The following is a 21,585-nucleotide window of genomic DNA, read 5'->3' as shown; positions in this document are numbered from 1 at the left end:
AATGCATGCACAGCATTTAATTGCCAAAGTCAAAAAACACCAGCTGTGGCGTGGAACTCCAGATGACGAAGGGTGAAACCGTAAAAACAAAAAACACAACAAAAGCCAACACATGCTTAAGATTTTAAGCCAACAACAACAAGAACATCACGGACGAAGAGGACACTCGATATAAAAACCAACTTTGGTCCTTTAAAACATGAGACAGAACAAGTTTACAATCAAAATATCTATTATTTTTTGTTTTTACAAGTTTGAAACAATAATTACATGGCTATTTACAAATGCACAATTTTTTATGTATAAAATAAGTTAGAAAATTAAGAGCACAGTCTGTACACAATGTATGAACACTCACTTTGAAAACAATTGAACTTTCAGTTGTGTGACCCTGCTTAAGGAGGAGCAGTAGAAGGTGGTTGACATCCACACTTTGCTTCTTGATTCCCCGCCCCGCTCCGCCCGAGCTTTTGGTCTCTGCTCCGACAACTTCCGTAGCCTCCTCCTTCTGTACGAGGAACAGTCAGTCCGTGTTCCCCGTCCTCATGGTGGGCGTGCTGGTTTGGACTGTAAGAGCGCCGAAGTAAAATTGTCTCTGCCATAAATGCGCTTTTTGTATTACCGCCACATTCTAAGTGCTTCACATTTTTCTTTCTTTTTCCTCTAATGTGCAGTATGCTTCTTGTTTCCGTGATTTGGCCACCGCTGTGGCAAAGCCCATCTGTCCTACAACTCATATTGGGGTAAGGTCAAAATCGTCGTTGACCTCCACGAGTGGGATGTAAAATTCAGGGATCTCGAAGATGCTGGTGGACTTGTAGGTGGCCAGGTCCAGCTCCTGCAGCTTGAGCTGCCACTCCAGACGCTGCACTGCATTCAGGGCCGCCGCCTCATGCTGCTGCCTCATCAGAAGACACGTCTGTGGAGGCAAAGGGTATGTTATTATTTTATCCAACCACATTCTTTGCTCTGCCTAGAGCCTCCGTTGAAACATTTAGACAAAATTTCACTTTTTCATCAACCAGCCGAATGGATAATAAATGTTCAAATTTGACCAGCTACCCAATAGATTATCATTCATTTTTTGGGCTGGTGAGTGAAGCAAATCTACCAGCCACTTCCATATTTCACCAGCATGGGGCTGGAACATCGTGCTAATTTCAACGCTGGTTGAGACAGATTAATCTTTTGAAGAAACGCAACCCAACCCAACTAGAGCCCGACCAATATATCGGCGGGCCGATAATAGGCATTTCCGAAACTATCGGTATCCGCATTTATAATAGCCAATGGTAATTCTTTTATTTATTTTTATTTTTTAATAAAACAATCAGAGTTTGCTGTCCGTTTTAATGCGGTGTGAGAGTCCTGTACAATACACAGGAAACATCACTGCCTCCATCACTGCCACAAGAACTTTTACAACACTTTTACAACACTATTAGGGTTAGGAAGCCACACTGTGCAACTTTTTATTTTTTAAAGTTATCTTTTAAGTTAGTCTTTTTGTATTTGTTGTTAAATACATTTATAAAATAAAGGATTAACCATACGACGATGGAGGGTATTGTTATTATTTGCACGAGCAAAAGTTGAAAATGGCTTCAAATTCCCTCCAGTAGCATTTTTTTGTGGGCAGATTGCTACCACACCCACCGATGTACAACCCTCCGGAAAATCGCTGGATCCCCTTTTGCTGGTGTGAACACGACCAAACAACCACAGTGATCTCACCTTCAGTTTGTCAAACTTGTCATCAACATCTTGTAGCCAGGACATGAACTGCCTGGCGTTGAATCGATCTCTCACCGACGTTTTGCCATCATCACTCTGCAAACCAAACACACAACAACTTTTTAAACATACTGCATTTCCATACATTCTCATAAAAAGTGATGTGTTGTGCTTTTCCATATTTTGTGTCATAAGTACAAAGTCAGATTTTTATGTTAAATGTGGCCAAAACGTTGAATAATGAGGTAAACGTGTTTTAGAGAAATCCCTGTGGGCTAAAACATTTTGATTTTCAACTGGTCTGAACGCTCCGGTTTCAACAGTTTTCTACTCTCAGTTCATTGTTACGCAACTCCAAGCGGGTCTTCTATGATTGGTCATCTACTCAAAGCAGGAACTACTGGAGTATTTTATTTTGTTTAAGCCTCTGCTGTGTTAACATTGTTGCATCTAGCTACATGCTAACAGCAGCAAAAGATGCCATCTTGGCTGCCAATGTTGTGAAATTCTCCCCAATTTTGGATTGCATTACTCCTGAAAAATGTCCAACTGGGTGGTATTTGGTTCAGAAGTCTTTATCTGCCATTTTTGACAATAGAAAGTGCTGCTTCGTACTTTTAGAATCTAACGTTAGCCTAATGGTAAACATTAAGTAGCTACATACTAACGCCAGATAGATGTAATCTTGGCGGCCAATGTTAGGTCATTTCTCCCCAATTTCGGGTCACATTGCTGGGACATGTTGGGTTGCGTAGTATTTAATTAGCCTTTATTGGTGATTCGAGGAAACACGCTGGCCATTCAGAGCAACCTGGGCTTTTACGGGAGGGTGGCTTAAAGAGACAGGCGCTCCAACAGAGCGTCTCAGACAGAGGGCGAATACAGGAGCAGTGGCCATGGGCAGTATAGAAAGATAAAGTATTTTTTGAACATTACAGCATGTAAACATGTTCTAGTACAAACACAAAAATACAAGTATGAACCTTAAAATGCGATATTATAGTTGCCCTTTAAGAACCGACTAAAAAGAAGAAGAACCTCCTTAAAAGGCAAACACTTACCTGGACATCTTGAGGCATATTGTACACTTCAGCATCCAATAAAACGGTACAGGCACTAAAAGGCAGACTCTGATTAGCTAGTGTTCTGGCTGCCCGATAATGGACTCTTAGGACTTCCTGTTCATTTGAAACAATCAGTTTTTCCTAAATGGAAGAAAAAATAAGTCAAATTAATACTGTAAATCCAATAGTATATGTGGTAAGTATCTTAAAGTACTCATTATGCATTTTGGTTGTTTCCCTTTCCTTTATTGTGTCATACATCTTTTTTTGTGCACGTTCTAGCTTTACAAAGTGAAAAAGCCCAAAGTCCACACCAAACGGACACTGTTCACAACTGCTCCAAACAGCTCTATTGTAGTACAGCCTTTACTTCAGTGACGGACGTGCGTCACTTTGTAACACAGGTTGTAATGCTCGCCTAGCTGCTAGCATGGCACTCGCTCATGCTCTGCAAACTGACAAGCTAGCAGTACTTACTGAGCATGTGCGACTCCCAACAAAGATGGTACAAAAGTGAGATGCCTCAGTCTGTAGCTTAAACAGAGAGCTCAACACATAGGGTGAAAAGAGGAGCTGCAGCAATGTGTAGTATAACAAATATATGGTGTTTTCTGAAAATTACATCATATAAACATATTCTAGTATTACCTCAAAATACAATTATGAACCTGAAAATGTGCATAATATGAGCACTTTAATTCTTGATATCTTTTTAAGTCTTCAAGAGGGTATCAAACCACACAGCTTCAAAATGTTGAGGGTTTTTCTCAAAAATAAACGCCGCTATAATAAATAATAAAAGAGTCTACAGGTACTCCACCGAAACAAAATAAAAAGCTCCAGGAATAAAACATACCCTTTCAATGCTGTGTTGTAGTCGTAGTTTCATACGGACCACCTCTTGTTGTTTGAACATCTCTTTTAGCTGCTCAGGTAATGATGGAGGTGGAGTTATCTGTTCAAAACACACAACAATGGAGGGGGAGACGGTTTAAAAACACTTATCAATGTTGCAATGAGATGTCTGATGAGTCACTATGTAGATATGCAAGTTTAGTTTCCTTTTGACTGCATATTCTATTATTTCTTAACACTTTATAAGCAGCAAATAAACAACATATATTTAAACAAGTTGTACACAACCAAGTAGATTAGGGCTTGTAGAAAAGTTCATTTTATTACTGACAGGAGGTAAACAATTATATATCGATTTCTTTACGTTACTTAAGAAAACAAAATTCTGGGGATTGACAGCAAGGTAGAAACTAGAGAGGCAGCGGTTAACCGGTTTCCCCATTTACCACGTTTTAAAACGTCACGGTTAATTAATCGTAAAGGCTCTGCTACACCAAGTGTTAACTGACTGCAAGTTATGTGTAAAAGTGTGTACAGTTCCTATTTAACCTCCTTGACAACACACGCCCGCCCACCCACACCCACACCCACACCCACACCCACACACACGTCACTGCAAGTAATGACTGAGTGACAGTGGCTCTCCATGGTGGCATAACTTACTGCTGCAATCGTTACATACAGTTAACACCAGGAAACACAGAGCAGAGCCAGCCTTAACCTCACAACAGCTTCAGCTGCGATGGCGAATTCAAACCAAGCTTGCTAGCAACTTTGTTAACGTTGTTAAGTGTTTGTGTGTTTGTTAATGTTAACAGTAACATAACAGTTAACGAGTCAGGAGCAGACGTTTGCATTTACAGTGAGCGAGCTGACGATACCGTTACCTTTGTACAGGTCAAAACTTTGCAACAGCTAAAACTTGGGACTTTACCAGTTAACATTACTGACTTCCTCCTCTTCCTCCTTTGTGGGACATGAGGAGATCTCTCCAGTGCATTTATTCCTCGGTAACCTGCTGTGCATCCCCCTGTGACAGGTGCATCTTGTCCAACAGCTCCTCCCACTTTTAGAAACACCAACTAGCAGGGCAGTTTCTAGCCTCAAAAGGGCCAACTTCTTCTTTTGTGGGTTGACTGATTCACCGCTAGGCTCTAATTTTACATGAATTTAAATAAAAAGGTTGATGATTGATCATATAATCATTTTGAAAACATTAAAAACTGTTAGCGTTTTTTCTGCTTCAAAAGGCAGTAATAAATAAACACATTAAATTTAGAGGATTCATGTAATTTCATATCCTAGAAATCTAGACACACCCTAGCGGCAGCAAATGTAATTTGCAACTAGGGTCAGTCTAGCAGTTCTCCGTTTGCTTGCGTTCTGGAAAAAACTAATTCTGGTCAGGCCAATCATTTTGTGTATGTAGTCGGTGTGCGGGCTTGCGACGTTAGGCGTGAGTTCCCCGCTACTTGAAAATAAAGAAGAATCGATTTTGGTAATGGTGTCTAGTAAGCCTGTGTGGCTGGGCAAATTTTGTTGTTTGCATGACACAATAATTATAATAATTAAAAAAATATATGTAATTCATGTACCGATCATTTTCATGTTAGTTTACGATATTTTGCTCAGATAGCTTTTTTGTGTGAAATAAACAGTCCTGAAACTTGATACCTGACCACTGAAAACGTGCTTCAATACTTTTAAAAGCGCTTCTAAATCCTGGTTAATTTAACAACAAACCAACAAATGTCTATTTTTAATGTAATGTTTTAATGTGTATTGCTTTATTTGATCTAATCTCTTATGGCGCTTACCCACTGCTAGTACCAGCTCTGCTCGACTGCGGTGCCCCGTCCTCCTTTTTCCATTGCAGAGTTAGTACCGCGTCATGCGTGAGGCGAGCGTGGCTGGTCGTCATAGCGACGCCGCAGGAAACTGCCGTGACCTAACGCGACACACACACACACAGAACGTCGAAGGTGTGTTGTTTTTGATTCTCGGCATGTGGCTGTTGCCACAGCCAGAATACAAATTTAGTTTCAAAAGAAGCTGGAGGCAGCAAAAATAAAAATAAAAATAACCCGCTGGCTAAACTATTTAAATATGACGGGTTTGTTCCTTGACATCCATGTCTGTCGCTAGCAATGATGACGCAGTGATTAGTGACGATTTCCCCAACCAATCAGTAGTCAGCAGGTTTCACGTGCCCTTTTGGTATCGCTTCAGCTCGCTTGGAACCTTGGAAAAAATAGCTGTTAGCTGGTACCAGGTACTTTTTCTCATAATGGAAGAACAAAAAAGGAGAGTCGAGCAGGTACTATGTAATGGAAAAACGCCATTAGTTTCATAAAAGCCCTTGCATCGGATAGCTGTTTTCAGTTTGTCTATTGATATTGTATCAGTCTATTAAATAAACCATTAAAAAAAAATGTAAATAACATAACCGTCCTTTCATTTTGAATCCAACATGCTTGAGTACAGGGCCAAAACTATAAAGGTTTCCTAACATCAGAAGGGGCCAATTTATGTTAATACCATGCAACTAAGAATATGATGTTCATGAAGTTGTACCAAGATCTGAAAATATAAAGAAGAACTCACTGTTGGTATGCAGAGCTTGCTGAGTGGGTTTCCATCTAAGAGGTAGGATCCGTTGAAAGTCACATATTCATCATAATACTGTGGTGGCTGGGGGGTGACGCTGCACAACACTTTGCGCTTCTCCTCAATCTTCTTCCGGATGTGCAGGAACTCGTAGTAAGGGTTGGCCCTCTCTGTCTGGTAGGGTTGAATCTCCTCCAGCTTTACAGAGTCTACAATAGCAGCCAGAGACTGCTGGCCTTTCTCCTTCTCCTGCTGAGTTGTTGAGCACAACTGGGAGCTTGGAAATTTAGGCATCTTTCTCTTGCGTGGATGGGGAACATGGACATCCACATCCTCGTCTGCAGAGCGAACCTTGACCCTAGCCCCGGGAGAATCAGAATCTCTGTCTCCAGATTGTGGAGAGGAGCTCCTTGAGGCGCTGCAGGTGCTGCTGCTGCTGCTGCTGCTGCTGCTGCTGCTGCTGCTGTCAGACTGACCTGCGGATTGAACGGTGCTTTGACTCTGTTCTTCTCCAGCTGAAGACAACTCTGGTTTTTCATCAGCAGGAGTCACCTTTATTGGCTCTGAGCTGGTCTCTGTGGTAGATTCAGACAAGCCCTCTGTAGCCAGGCTGCCCTCAACTGATGAACACTCTGTTGTAACAGAAACGGCAGCACCACTGTTCTCTAAGCTCTGTTGTACATCAGTCATCTCTTCAGGCTTGTGTTCAGGGCTTGCACTATAGGAAGACGCTGGGGGCATACCGTCCTTTTTCTCCATCTGAGCATCGAGACATGAATCTGCAGTGTCGCTGGAAGGTATTGAGTTCTTGGAGTCTTGGTTGTTTACATCCGTATCCTCTTGAAACAATTTGGACTCAGCGCATGTTTGGCTAAAACCTGGCAAGGACTCCCCAGCAGAGCTGGGAATATGCATACTGGTGGAGGGTAACGGACTTTCTCCATTGTCTGTTCTGAAAATGTCCGTTTCCATACTCTCTTCTTCTGCTCTATCAGCATTCTCGAGAGGTTCTTCTTTAAGGTCAGAAATGTGTCTGGCACCTGATTCTGTCTCCTTCACACACTCCATATCAGAAACAGCAAGTGGTTCCCTCTGCTGGAAGGTTTTTGTGTTTGTAAGCTCTGACAGCTCAGCAGATAAACAAGCTATATGAGTTGATGGTTGATCTGAATCCTTGTTACTACACTCAGCTATTGAATTCTCTGTCGGACACTGGAGGTCCTTTGGAATAGGAGGGTCCGAGGGGGGAAGAGTTTTCTGCTCTGTTGACCCTGTTTGAGAGCCACTGCACTCGGGAAGTGTCAGGCTTTTACTCTGAGGATCTTTGTTTGACATTTGTGGAGCTGAACTACCAGGAGCGCTCCCTTCTATCTCTGTGACTGAATGAGCGACTGAATTCATACATTGTTGGAGACTGTTGAGGCTCTGCTCCGTTTCGGCTGAGGTCTCTCTTGTTCCCAGCACCTCAGTAGGCTGACTGGGTTTTGGCAGATTTTCAACAGCTTTACCTTCAGTCAATGAGATGGCATCCTCGTCCAGAATAGCCCTAAGGTATGGAGATTCATGTCTGCTGTGCAGCAACGTCCGATTACTTTGCGGCACATCTGGAAGACTGTTGCAATCTTTATCGTGAACAGACGGCGATCTGGTAGCTTGAATGACAAGGGAAGACTGAAGGAATGCAGATTGAGAGTCTAAGGCTTCTGAGTTCATGTCAGAGTCGTATTCAATGTGTCTTGGTGTTAATGTTGTCGCCTGACACGAATCCTCTGAGCTAGCGACAGAAACCAAGGACACGGACCTGGACATGAGGCCACACCGCTCACTCTCTGGTCGGGGTGACCTGGTCAGACAGTTTTCCACAGCTGACATGACCTTTGCGTTGATAGAGGGCAGACTCTTTCCATCAAGCGACATTGTTCTGGGGCTGGTGCCGTCCTTCAGGGATTTCTCTCTGTTTTGGACATCAGAGGCTTCAGAGCTTTTTGAGCGCATGAGTTCCTTACTCAGGCACAGTTCAGACTTCGTTCTGTCTTTAGGTTTGGACTTTCCTTGATCTACCAAAGGCCGATGTTTAAGCCTTTCTCGCTCTTTTTGTTTAATTTTCTCCAGGTGTTTGCGGTGCCACTGCTCAATCTCCTGGTCCTTCAGGCTGAGCATGCGCTCAAAGCTGGTCTGCATCAAGTCATCATTCACAAGCCTCTTCTCTTTGGGCTTGGTGTCTCGTGTTGCTGGCGATGCTTTTGATTTGGCTTTGTCTGCATCGGTCTCACTGGATTTGGCCTTGCTGATTTTGGCCTGCTGGGAGCGGTCTTTGTGCCGGTCCTTATCCTTGTCCTTGTGTTTATCCAAGTCTCTGTCCCGGTCTTTCCGATCGCGATCCTTCTCTGGTGTTCTCACAACTTCCTCCTTTGATTTTGTAGATAAGGACTTGCTGCTCTCAGACAGATAGCTCTTCTTCTCTTCTAAAAGTAATTTCAGATTGGAGCTTGAGGAAAGAGTCACATCTTTTATTTTATCTCTCTTTTTCCGGTCACAGTCCTTTTCTTTCGAGCGATCAGATTTACTATGATCTGTGTTTTTTTCAAAAGGTTTTCCTTTCTTATCAGGGTTGGTGCGTTCCTTTTCCCTGTGATCCCCAACACTATATTCTCTGTCCTGCCTCTCCCTATCAGACCGCTTGTCAAACTTATCTTTATTTTTCCTGTTGTCTTCATTCTTTTTGGTTGTGGATAAAGTTTTCAATTTCTCATTCTCTTTGTAGTTTTTGTCTCCAGGCGAGTAGGAAGAAATGGCTCCGGTTCTTTCTTTTTCCTTCCAACGATCCACTGAATTCTGTGAATCAGATTTGTCAACATGCTCCGTTTTAACCTTTTTTTCCTTGTCAGGATGCCTTTTCTCTGTTTTCTCTGCATCCTTTTCCTTTCCTGGAAGCCTCTTGTCAGTTTTCTCACGTGATCCTTTTTCAGAGAGTTCCAGCTGTTCTTGATCAGCTGCGATCCCACTTACGGGTTTCTCTTCTGTCTCTTCTTTCAAGCTGTTGCTCTGGAGCAACTCCTCTGGAATCCGCCCTGAGCCGTGGCACTCCACTCTCTCTTCAAGCTCACTCAACTTTGAATCCTTTACCTTCTCCTCTTTACCAGCAGCCTCCTTTCGCTCTTTTTTCACAGCCTTGTCTTTTTCTCGCTCTTCTCTCAGCCTCTTTTCCTTGCTGCTTGAGTGTTTCTCCTTCAGGGTTTTCTCATCTTTGACAGAAGTGGAATCGGAGGTCTTCTGAAGTGAGCAAATTTCTTCACCTTCCTTTTTTACTGGCAGATGTTCATCGGTCTCATCACTTTTGAAAAAATTCTCTTTCCAGAATTCTCTGTCAAACTCCAAATTCCTGTGGCTGTCTTTCCTGGCCTCCTTTTGCCTGTGGCGGCTCCGCTCTCCCTCGTATTCCCTCCTGTGTTTGTCTTTCTCCTTGTGTTTAAGTTTATGCTTCTTTACCACTTTGCCATCTGAGTCGGTCTTCCGTAAGGCACCTTCAGAGCTGTCTATACTGTTTCCTATGCTGCAGTCTTTGTTAGGACTTGAATGACCATCGTCCCCATCAACACTGGAGTCTTTCTGTTGGTGTTTGCTCTTTTCCTTGTGCTTACACCCCTTGGTGCTGGAGCCTTCGGTGCAGTAGTCGGCCTCTGTGTAGTGGTTGTATTTGACACCGTCCACCGGACTGGAGCTGTCACTGATGGAAATGCACATCTTAGTATTTTCCTGTTTAAGTGGTGTTTGTTTATCTGTCAGGCTGTGGTTCAGTTTGGGAGATTTTATGGACGACAAATGAAAGAGATGGACGGATGAGTCATCTTTTGGACTGAAAGACATCTTGAAGGAGTCTTCCTCCCGACCCTTTTCTGCGCTCTCGGACACGGTTGCGAGAGAGAGGACCAATGTTTTGCTGTTCTCTTTCCCATCCTCTTGGTTTTCTTTGTTTTTATTCTGGCTTTTGATCTTCTTCTTGACTTTGCCCTTTTGCTCAGCATTCTCCTTTTTAGACTTTGTGTCTGCCTTGAGGCTCTGAGAGCAGGTCGGGGAACTCCTTTTCTCCGAAAGGCTCTCCATTTCGTCGCTGGAGGTATCTGAGCTGCAGTGGACACGAGAAGTCTTCTGCTTTTTGGACTTTGTAGAGGAATCACCTTTTCCACTCTGCTTTCCTGCCACATGATTCTTATCTTTCTCCTCCTTCTCCCTTTGCCGTAGTTCCCTGCGGAGAATGTGTCTGTCACTCAGGGCTTTGCTGAAATTCTCCTCTTCTTCCTCGTCCTTGAACTCATACTCATCCAGCCCTCGCACAGATGATGATGCTTTTGTGGTCAGTTTTCCGTCTGACTCCTTCTCAGTATCAGAGTCTTCCATGTTGTCATCCACACTAGATGGATTGACAGATGGAGGGTCTTCAGACTCTGCACAGAAGAGAAGACCTATTTTAAAATGATACAATAAAAGTCAATAAAAGCACTATATACTTTCATACAAACAAAAGCAATGATTGAAGATCACATGTCATATCCAAAACAGCAAATTATTCCTCTATACATTCTTATATTATAATTTTTCCTTTGGTGGCAAAGAAAAATAAATAAAAAATACTAAAACAGAACATAACATTTTTAGTAGTCTATATGAGAATACCAAGACTGTACCTACTTTATAATCTTAATATGCAGTGCATAATAATTTCCATTAATATAAACGCTAGTATGTTAATATGTGACTTTAAACAAGATGTCAGCCAAACACTTCAACACTCTCCGCATACCTGAAGAGCTGTCATCTTGGTCCGACAGTGACACTTCTCCCTTTAATAGCTGCTCCAGCTCCTGAGAGTCTGCAACATCCACCGGGCGCTCCCCGCGCTTGTTGGCCTGGAAGGCATTACCACCATGGCGTAGCAGAAGTTTCACAATCTGTATAAAACACAACAGGAATTAAGATTGATAAACCTTAAAACAAGCATTGAAATTGGAACTACTGTACCAGTGTTCCGGCCATATGCAGCTTTTAAATTATTGCAGCCGCCCTGCAGTTGTGATTACAAGACTGAACTCAAGCAAATAGTTGTCTGTTCTCTCTCATTTTCCAGGTTAGTGGGGATACATACCGCTCATAACCAACATGAATATAGAAAGAACCTAGAAATGTTAATTCAACAGTTTTTCCTTGTTGCTAAACTGTATGTTTACGGTGACGTTAAATCATCTTTTCCACGTAACGTTAGTTTAAGGTACCATCTATGTCCTGGATGTTTCCTTTGCGGTGGTTAGTAAGCAAATAAGCCCATTGATGGTAACATTATTGTTCATATTTTGGCACAATGTTAAGTGACAGAAGTAAGGTTCACAGTCAGTGAAAATGTGATTTGAGATGCAATGTGTATGAGGAATTGTTCATTAGCTTTGTGTGGTAGTAAAACCGATTTTTATTGTGATTCAAAGACTTTTTGTGAGAGAAAGGTAATTATATGCGGGAATGGACTTGCAAGACGTATGATTTTGAAAAAAACAATTGCAAAAAAGCAAACGGATTTGGAAAAAAAGCTACTACACACTGTTTTCACTTTGGTAACGTTCCCGTTGACAACGTTTTTCAGCTATTTCATCATAATCTGTTCATATTACATATTTTTCTATGTAGGCTACACTAGTTTGTTACAAATGTAGACATCTAAGACTCATGTGTAATTTCCTTTAAATAAAAAAAGGTGCTGTACTCATAGGGCTAGGCCACATATCAATATCATATCAATATCGTGATATGAGACTAGACCATTCCCAACACTTCAAATGCCGTCGCTTTGTCATGGCCCTCTGCATGTGACCCCAAGACATAAGGCACCTACATGCACTCGCAGCCAGACCAGCGATCAAAAAAGAACGCAGATGCTCAGATTACAACACAGAGATTTCAATCTCAAGGGACTTCCTGGTTAAATAAAGGTTAAATAAATTAAAAAAACACACATGTTGGGAGTGTGACTTCATTCTCTGCTCAGAATGCAATTACTCCACTATATCTTTACATAGTAAACATTTGTTTGCTGCTATATTAATGTTCTGAATATCTGGTACAGGCCCTTTAAATCCTACATTACTGAGGCTGGACAAGCTTCACGTGAAGTTCTTACATCTTTATGCCCGCTGCTGGAAGCATCATGGAGTGGCGTGTCATCATCCAGACCCTGCGTGTTCACCTCTGCACCTGCTGCTATTAAGACCTTGGCCACATCGTAGTAACCAAGATTACAGGCTTCATGAAGAGGAGTCCAACCTGGTGAGAACAGAAAACAGCAACAGTTTAAAAATATATTAAGTAATTCAATCCAATTTTTTTTTTTATTCAAAATGTTTTTCTGTTGGGAGATAAGGCAGGTAGAAGGATGAAATGAAAAAAAAAAAAGAAACTACAAAAAATCAAAGTAGAAACAGGTTGAATGATGGGGCTCCTGCCCACCCTACCACCAGTTTCTCCAACATATCCATATATTCTATATGTATGGTGTAATTTTTTACCAATCTCTAGCACAAGAATTTCCATTGGGATTAATCAATTAAAAATTAAATTAATTTATCATAAGATGCACACTGATGTTCATTTTTATTATGTCATCATGAGATATCACCTTCAAATGAGCAGCTGTTGTCAGCTTCATGTCATTATTAGCTATTATACTGAGACACTGAAAGCCGCTAAATGATCACCTCCCAGGGTGTCGTACCTGCAAAGTCTTTGACGTTGACGTCAGCTCCAAGACTAATGAGCTCTTTAACTTGCTTGGCATCTCCCCGGATGGCTGCCATGTGAAGGGGAGTCTCCCCTCGCTCGTTCCTCTTGTTGACCTTGTCCTTCTGTCGAGACGAGGCGCTGCTGGGGACTTTCTTCTGCACTGGGGTCGTTTGTGAGGGGTGACTGGGAGTAGAGTCTGGACACAAGCAGAGAGAGAAAAGCACTTAATTGATGCTTTAAGCAAAAGGTTGAGATGACTACCTGAATTAATGTGCAAGGCACATCTAACTTAAGGCATAAGCGAATAAATGTCTTTCTTACAATGCAAAACCATTCATTTAAAAACAAAGTATTCAATTGAGCAATCACTGTGACACTGGTTTTACTCAAAGCTGAGTTTACTTGTGTCTGTGTTTATATTTTCTGTGTTTGGATTGTCCTCGTCTTACAACTACTCAGAACCAATTATTTACAAACATGATCTAAGTCAACTTCTCTGGCTACATATTTGATAGCAACAGCACAATATCATTGGGAAATATACAGAACAACTTTCTTTCCAGTTGAGGTACATTAAAAATGAGACATTGCCCTATTCTCAAACAAGCTTAAATATAAGAGAGCATGTTTGAAAATTGCTAAGAGGCATGACTCACAGTAAATATACTCTGAGCCATCTTGAGGATGTGGTTAAGATGAGAGGGTAGGCACCAACCTGGACTGTTGGCAGTCATCTGCATTAGAAGCGCCATCTGTTTGCGTTCTGACAAAGGATATCCAAACAAAAGGTTGGGAGCCTGGGACTTTTTGCCCCCAGCCTCCTTTTTCACCTTCTTTTTGTCTGGTACATCTTTATCTGCAACACAACCAAGAAAGATTTAAGAGAACAGTCCCCCCCAAAAAAACTCAAGCAGAAATGTTATAGTCACAGTGACACCATTTTCCTCTTTCCCTTGTATCTGTTAAGAACGCGAAGAAACGGATGACAAGCACGAGGTTTGAGAACGGGGACAAAAAGACAGCATTCTCTTAAGCCAGCCAAGTGCCCCCCCTTCAGTTGGTTGTTACAAAATACAGACATGCGTGATCTGTAACGGTGGCAGATGGGGGCGAAAAGAACCCACACACGTGCATGTGTGTATGCATGTTTAAAGCAGCATAGTGGCACAAAGTGGGTGACGTGACTTGTAGAGGCCACGGGGGCTGAGGATCGGGCTGCAGCGATTACCTGCGTATATCCTGCAGGGAGGCACTAATCTGTCTCCCCAGGTCTCACTCGACTGGCCTGGGTCTGAGTCATCTACAGTGCAAAGCAGAGAGGATTGGGAGGGGAGAGAGAGTAGGGAGGGGAGAGCAAGGGGGGGATGTGAAGGGTGGGAAAGCACTGCATTAACGCTCACTCTCTTTCTCACTCTCTCTAGCCCCCTCCTCTCACATGTACTCAAATACAAACAGGCACAAAGGCAGACTTGCACTGCCACGCACAGATTATGAGTCATGGCGACACATGAGACAGGAGACGAGTTCTGATCCAGTCAGTGGAATCGTTATTTCCCTTTTCCCCCCAGAGTTGCTCAACACAGGACCTGAGATGAAAAGGCTGCTGGAAGGCAAAGCCGCCCTCCATGCTAATTAAGCTTTATAACCTGCGCAACATAAAACAAACTCTTTAATTAATCTACAAGACCTTCAGCCGTCTGTAAAACACATTGCTGTACTTCATTTACTGTAATTATTGCTGTATGATACACGTACCTATTTTTGTGCTCATATCTGATGTAAATACATATTTAAAACTTCTAACTGAATGACAGAAGCAGAATAGTTTATTTACACAAGTAAAAGTAGTAAGATTAAGACTTTATGTTCACAATTACGCCAATGTGAAGCTGAGCAGAATGGGTATAATAAAATAAGAGAATAGGTAAAATACAAGAAAAATAAAAAGGTTTTGTTTTCTAAAAACAAAACAAAAACAGCCAATAATGTAGTCTTTAGCAAATTCCACTTAAACAGTAGTAAATAGATAATTTGGGAACTATTTTTTGGTGTTATATTGATACCCATTTGGTGCTCCAGGAATTTAAAGCAATCGGACGGTATATGTGGTATTTAGTAAACAAACTACACAGTGTGGCTTATTGATGTGTTTTTTTGACAAGATTGGAGCTTTTATTACAGAGCGGAGTACAGAGGCTTTTGGCTACACAGACAAGATTTGTGGACAATGTCACCAGTCTTATACTTCAACTTAAAAAAAAATAAGGCCGCTGAACTAAAGAATCGACTTATGTTAAAGAAGGGTCAGGTTCCGTAATTTTCATTTTCATATCAAAATTCACAGCCAAGAGTCAAACATAACTAGGCCTACATTTTTTTATTAAAGATATTTCTTCAAATTTGCGTCTTCCCAGTCTCACAGTACAACTTGGTTTACATTGCATTATTCATCACAACAGGCCACAACTTCATAAATCTGGTCAGATATTGATCCTGATAGGAAACAAGTCCCTAACGAAAACGTTCAACAACAGGCCACTGGAGGGCAGTGTGACAACATGGCAGTCAGCCAGCAGCATGGCTGTTGAAAGAGGAACAGGGAGGAGAAGCAACAGCTCTTACCTGTGTCTGAGTCTCGCTCCTCGGTCCGGAGCGGACTGGTAGTGAAGGAGAGCTTGCGCTTCATGGAAGACTTGGATTTCCCTTCCTTTCCCAGCAACTCGCTCCGGTCCAGCTTCGGAGTTTTGGTGAAAGGGGACAACTTGTCTTTGCTCTGTCAGAGGTGAGGAAGAAATAGAAAATACATATCAGGCATTTGAAACAAGGCAAAGGCGTGATATATTTGTGACACAAGTTTGTCTATGTGAGTGTGTGTAAACAATACAGTCATGACAGTAAATAAAATGAGGTGGCCACATTGAAAAAGATTTGTTAGCTTGAAAACAAGAGGGCAGAGCTAACTGTGCAGGTAGTATTTCAGCTTCCTAAAACATGACACTAACATAACAAATATAAGTGAAGATGATAACATAACACAGTATTGGGTCTCTGAAACATATTGTTTGGGTCCTACAGGCAGCAGGTTTGCTTGCATGACTCTAACATTCTTTTACCAATATATTTCTCTGCCAAGTAAAGAAAGGTCACAAGTTTTTTTTTTTTGCACAGAAATAAAAAATAAATACGAGAAAGAAGGTACTCAGCTTGTTGAAGTGTGAGTATTTTCACGAGTGCAAGTCAAACTCCCAGAGTAGTGTTAAATACTAATACTTATTAAATGAATGGCTTTCCTTAAGTCTGAAACAACACTAAGACATACAAGCTGTCCTTTACACTCACATTTTAAGTTTCTTGTTGAAACAAACATTTCACACATGCATTAGATGTTCGAATACAGAAAGGAAATTAAGGAAATAAAGCTAGTGACATGTTAAGGATGACTTTGCAGGTCTAAGAAATGATTGAGTCAATACTCAACTCAACTATAGGTCTATTTTGATGAAATAAGAGGAATCTCAATAAACTACATACACTGAACACAAACATGATTATACACAGAAGCATGCTTAATGAGTATGCCACACTGAGGATAGTTACATTTATTATGGTGACCAGTCTGAGCATCTGATACTAAGCTAAAATCACAACAGTTCCTACCAAACACACACACGAAAATAATAAATTTGACCCCTCCCACATGCAGCTGCTACTTACTTTTATGAAAATAACTTTTTACAGCATCAATTAAAATGTTTTGCATGTGCATGAAGAGGCTATCTGAATTCTTCTGTAAGAAGAAACCAGTAATATCTGTATTAACATAATGTCTTTTTTGGTTACTGGGTTCATATACTATAAATTGCAGCTTTTCAGTACCAGAACTTTAGTGAGCTGCACGTTGGTGCAGTAAAATACATCTCTCGATGGAGGCAAAATGTCTGCAGTGTGATGCTTCTTTGATCTCAGTGAAGCAATGTACCAACTGTGCAAAGCTGAAGTCCCCGGCAGTGTTAAAAGTAGAGGAGGGTTAAGATGAGAAGCAGTTCTGCCTTAATAATAAAAGCTGGCATGAACTGTCTCTCTCATTTATGAAGAAAGGGATACATACATAGTGCTGGTATAAAGATATGGGAGATAGGATATTGTTATATTACTGAATCACATCTGATCAAAGCACATTAGCATCAATGTAAATGTATTGCTGTCATATTAACTTTATAGCAAAATAAGGTAGAGGAAATAGTTTAGCTAGGAGATAATTATGGACCCTGCCAGCATCAAGATGTGTATCTTAAGCTCATATCTAGTGAGTGGGTAATGAGTGTTTACAAAATGCACTTTGCATTGCAAAGACATTTATAAAAGTGTCTGTGAAGGAAAACTTATCACCATGACGAAACAAGAGAGGACCAGGTGCACAAAGTGCCAAAACATAAAACGCGCCCTCTGTTTAGTCAGAACTTCCCTCATAGGCATCTTAATAAAAAGTTTATCTGCGTCGCCATTTCAGCATCTCGTAGCTCCCCATGCTAACAGTGACTAAGCCAAAGTACTGAATCACAATTAAAGTACTCAAACACAAGTCACAGATTAGATGATTTGGGATCCAGAACAGTTTCTAAAATGGATCTTGAGGTTGAGATTGTTTTGTAAACCGTAAACTTGTGTTCAAGACCAAGAATGAACTTTGAACCTCCGTTTGAATGCCAACCTAAACAAAAAGTCACTTAAGTGCACCAAAAAAGTGGACGTTTGAGCATCTACAATTCCATGACTACTGATGAAGATTATGTAATATGATCTTCTTACTCAAGTGTTATTATTCAGTCTATTTTGTGTCTGTGCTCACATACCTTCTTCCCAGGCTGCTTATCCACCATGGCTCCATCTCTGTCGCTCCCAGGTTTGGCCATGGTGTGGCACCTGACTAGCTGTGACAGCTAAAACACCGCAAGTACATCATGCACCTGGAGATAGAAAACAACAGCAATGAGAAGGACTTCAACATTTCTACTTAAGGCTGGGTGGATGACTGGCCCTAGTATTTCTTTAGACTTGGTGTAAACGGTCAGTGACACTGGCAAGAAAAAGAGGCATGTTTAAATACAGGTACAATTAAATTATTCTCAGTGACATGTCTGCGTCACAGAGGAAACACAGCTAACTATCACTTAACTCCCTATGAGGAGTAACGTGGCAATAAAACGGCACAGCTACAAAGTGTAACACAGCTGTGTTTCAGGATGTGCGCTGAAAGAGGATCAGTAATCAGGGATTTTTTTTGTTGAAATTTCCATTCCACTTCTTGAGGCGTACCCTTCAAAACAGGCAGGAAACAACTACACAAGGCTGCATGAATCACAGCTTTAGGGACTCTTAAGCTATTGAGAGGAAAACGTCCCCCCTGTATGTTGTCACTATGGTCTACTCATCAGTGTAACCAAGCTTCTCTCTGATGTGGTTAATGTCAGTGTAGTAACACACACAGCAGAGTCAACGGGGGCACTGTGGGCGCCTGTGACTGGAGACGGCACTACACTCAGCTGAACTTGCGCATGAAGCCGACATGGCATGTGTCAGTTATCTTGTCACATGAAGATGGCCCGTTTCAGTAACAAGATCCTCTTTCTCTTGTACTTTTAATGAACTTTCCCTGCTTCGTTTTTTTTAAACACCCACTCTTACAAACAGCAGCCCATCTGATTTTACAGAACTAGCATTACATGGGTCCAATAACGGTAAACTTTATATTAAGATACCTGAGGGCCACGGATAAGTTGTGAAGCTGCCCTCAAAATGAATGGGACAGCCCCATTACTCATTATGCATCAAAATACTTAACTATAATCTATAAAAGAACTATCATGTTTATTTTCAGTATTGCAATTATTCACATAACAGGACTTCAACTGGGGGTGACCCACTTTGCTAAAGAACTAAATATTTTCGAATTCTGGGGATTTCTTCTGATCAGAAGAGAGTTTCCTCTACCAGGGATGAGTGCTGTATTTATTAAACATTAGTATTAAAAAAAAAAAAAAATAGATCCTGTGTGGGCAGCAAAATGTTTTCTCACCAGCTCTTACACACATACAAACATGGCTCAATAGATCTTGTCTAATTTTAAATGTAAAAAACAAAAAACGTTTTAAACTTGTGGAAGCAATCTTCTACTGTTCTGCCTGCTCAATTGGGGGTGATGTTGGGCAGAGTGTGAAGTTGTTAATGAATGTAAATATTTAGGCGTGATAATAGACTTTAGACACTCTTTTAAAAACCATGTTAAAATGATATCCAAAAGAATCAAATTCAATCTTCAGAATTTTAAACAAATCAGAGGATCTCTATCAGATTCAGCTGCTCTGATGTTTCTGCATTCAATGATACTTTCACATCTACTGGGTCTACATCTACTACCTTAAAACCAGTTGAGCTTCTGTACAAGAAGGCACTTAAGACTCTGGATTAAAAAAAACTCTTATTATCATTGCAATATCTTAGAGAAATATAACTTGAGTTTTGATAATTAAAGTAAATTTTCCTCATTGTGCTTAATTCATAAAGTTCTTAATGGCCTGGCGCCACCTCCACTGTTGGAGTTTATTAATTATAGAGACACTCTGATCACAAGAGCTGTTGTAAACAGGGACTGTGAGGTTCCTTTCAGAAAAACCTCCTTCAGCCATAATGCACTCTCTATTGAAAGGTAGTGCATTATGGAACACACTTCCCCCAACTATAAGGGAGCGTCCCACTTTGGCCTCCTTTAAGAGCCAGGTAAAGCTGTGGCTTAGAGCTAACCAAACATGTGACCAGCTAGGGCTGCACGATGATGGGCAAAATGATAATCACGATTCTTTTGATCAATATTGTGATCACCATTATTCTCATGATTATTTGTTGATTTTAAGTTTTTCAAGTGTGATGGAGGCACTCACAGAGAGACGGCTGACTAATTAAGAACGTGTCCAGCACGGGTCGAATGGCGGATACACACGTTGTGTGTATGAAATGTCTGTATCGTCACTGCGCTGCATTTTTATGAACTATGATATTCTGGCCATGGGTCACATCTCTGGTCCAGGTCCAGCAGCTCCGTCTCACACGCTGTTACTCTACCAAGTGAAGTTAGTTGCATTCAATAACTTTGAATTTGTTCATCGCCGTGGCGCCGCGGTAGAGTTACCCGCGGTAATGCTGGTACAAATACAGGTTTGCCCCTCATACTTAACAATATACAGCTGTGTTAATAAAAATTTAAACTGTAGACAAATGTCAGAATTGCGGACCGGCCGGGCTGCGCGGAGAGTAAGAGGAGAGAGAGCAGAGGAGAGAGCCAACACAGGCATGGCTTTACAGAAGAAATGGGTCATGTAACGCAAAATTAAACCATATCCATATAACAACATTGCAGAGGATGCAATTAGCACCGGTGCGTCCTAGAGGAGCTAACATACGCTACTAGCGCCAACCAGCACTGGTCACTGCTATTGTCTGAAAAACAACAGACGGGACAAAATGTTGCGTTTACTGGTAAACTGGTAAACCTTGAGACCGACGTATAACCGACTATTGTTGAATTTTCCTCCCGTTACTCTGTCCTCTGTGACTGTCTACATCTAGAAACTAAGCTGTGCGATGCAGGGAACAACTGACTGGAAATTGAGCAGACAGGGGTTTACGGAGCAGTGGATGCGCTATGCAAAAAAAAAAACAGAGCTTTCTATGAAATGACGCTTTAAAAAATAAAAATAAATAAATAAATCGCTCGATCATGCAAATTTCATCGTGGGAAGTCAAAATCGTGATTGTGATTAAAATTTGATTATTTGTGCAGCCCTATAACCACCTCTAACTTGTCTTTCCATTTGGCTACTAACTAATTGTCCTGTATTTTCTATTCTCCCTTCTTTTCTTTTTGTTTCTTGTTTTTAATATACTAAATGTTACTATCCTATGTCTTTTTTACTGTAACTCCAACCTGTCTATTGGACTGAAGATGGAAATTAGCCAATAACAAATTCTTTGCTGCTTGATAACAAACAAACAAACATTACGGATCAGAGCCACAATACTGGAAATGTATCACTAATCTACAACAGCAGTCTGTGTCTGATATGACGTAATTTTCACTGATTTAATTGTTCTTTGATACTCAGTTTGTTTTTAGTGAGTGACATGCAGGCTCTGCATGCACAGCTAACCACCAATCACAATCAACGTTTATCAATATATCAAACAACCAAAGCAGGCCCTGCTAGTCGGCCACAACCTGAAATTTAGAGGAAGCAACATGCATGCATTGTTAACATCCTTCATTTTAGCCTCGATTTGTAGCATTTTACAAATACAATGGCCTCATGTCAGTCTATCTCTACTTCAATTCCCTCTCCAAAACCTCTTCAGAAGAGTATTCACAGCGCTTACTTGCTTTGGTGTTTGTAAAGTATTAAAGTTCAAAATGATTTATAATTTCCAAATAGAGCTATTTATGTCATCTTGTAAAAATGAGTTTTTTCATATTGCAATATATTTCGCAGTAAAAAATAACTAAATCCAT

The 21,585-nt window shown here is 41.1% G+C and overlaps 1 protein-coding gene across 4 annotated transcripts in view; it reads right to left on the bottom strand.

The window, feature by feature from the left end:
• Positions 1-2: 2 nt before the first annotated feature.
• Positions 3-21,585, bottom strand: part of ankrd12 (ankyrin repeat domain 12) — a 42,981-nt gene continuing 21,398 nt past the window's right edge. The window contains exons 2-13 of one of the 4 annotated variants that reach the window (XM_034886956.1): positions 17,879-17,992; positions 15,648-15,798; positions 14,254-14,325; positions 13,741-13,881; positions 13,018-13,221; positions 12,427-12,569; positions 11,062-11,209; positions 6,258-10,723; positions 3,655-3,753; positions 2,796-2,939; positions 1,735-1,830; positions 3-919 (exon numbers count right to left, since the gene is read on the bottom strand). In XM_034886956.1, the coding sequence (XP_034742847.1) occupies positions 734-919; positions 1,735-1,830; positions 2,796-2,939; positions 3,655-3,753; positions 6,258-10,723; positions 11,062-11,209; positions 12,427-12,569; positions 13,018-13,221; positions 13,741-13,881; positions 14,254-14,325; positions 15,648-15,798; positions 17,879-17,938 (5,910 nt within the window). In that variant the 5' untranslated portion in view covers positions 17,939-17,992 and the 3' untranslated portion in view covers positions 3-733. The remainder of the gene's footprint in view (positions 920-1,734; positions 1,831-2,795; positions 2,940-3,654; positions 3,754-6,257; positions 10,724-11,061; positions 11,210-12,426; positions 12,570-13,017; positions 13,222-13,740; positions 13,882-14,253; positions 14,326-15,647; positions 15,799-17,878; positions 17,993-21,585) is intronic. The other 3 variants (XM_034886957.1, XM_034886958.1, XM_034886959.1) reach the window with 3 other exon arrangements.

This window comes from Etheostoma cragini, chromosome 12 (genome assembly GCF_013103735.1).
Source record: "Etheostoma cragini isolate CJK2018 chromosome 12, CSU_Ecrag_1.0, whole genome shotgun sequence".
Taxonomy (NCBI): Eukaryota; Metazoa; Chordata; class Actinopteri; order Perciformes; family Percidae; genus Etheostoma; species Etheostoma cragini.
The sequence above is the reverse complement of the archived record's forward strand: the minus strand, read 5'-3'. Positions and strand labels throughout refer to the sequence as shown.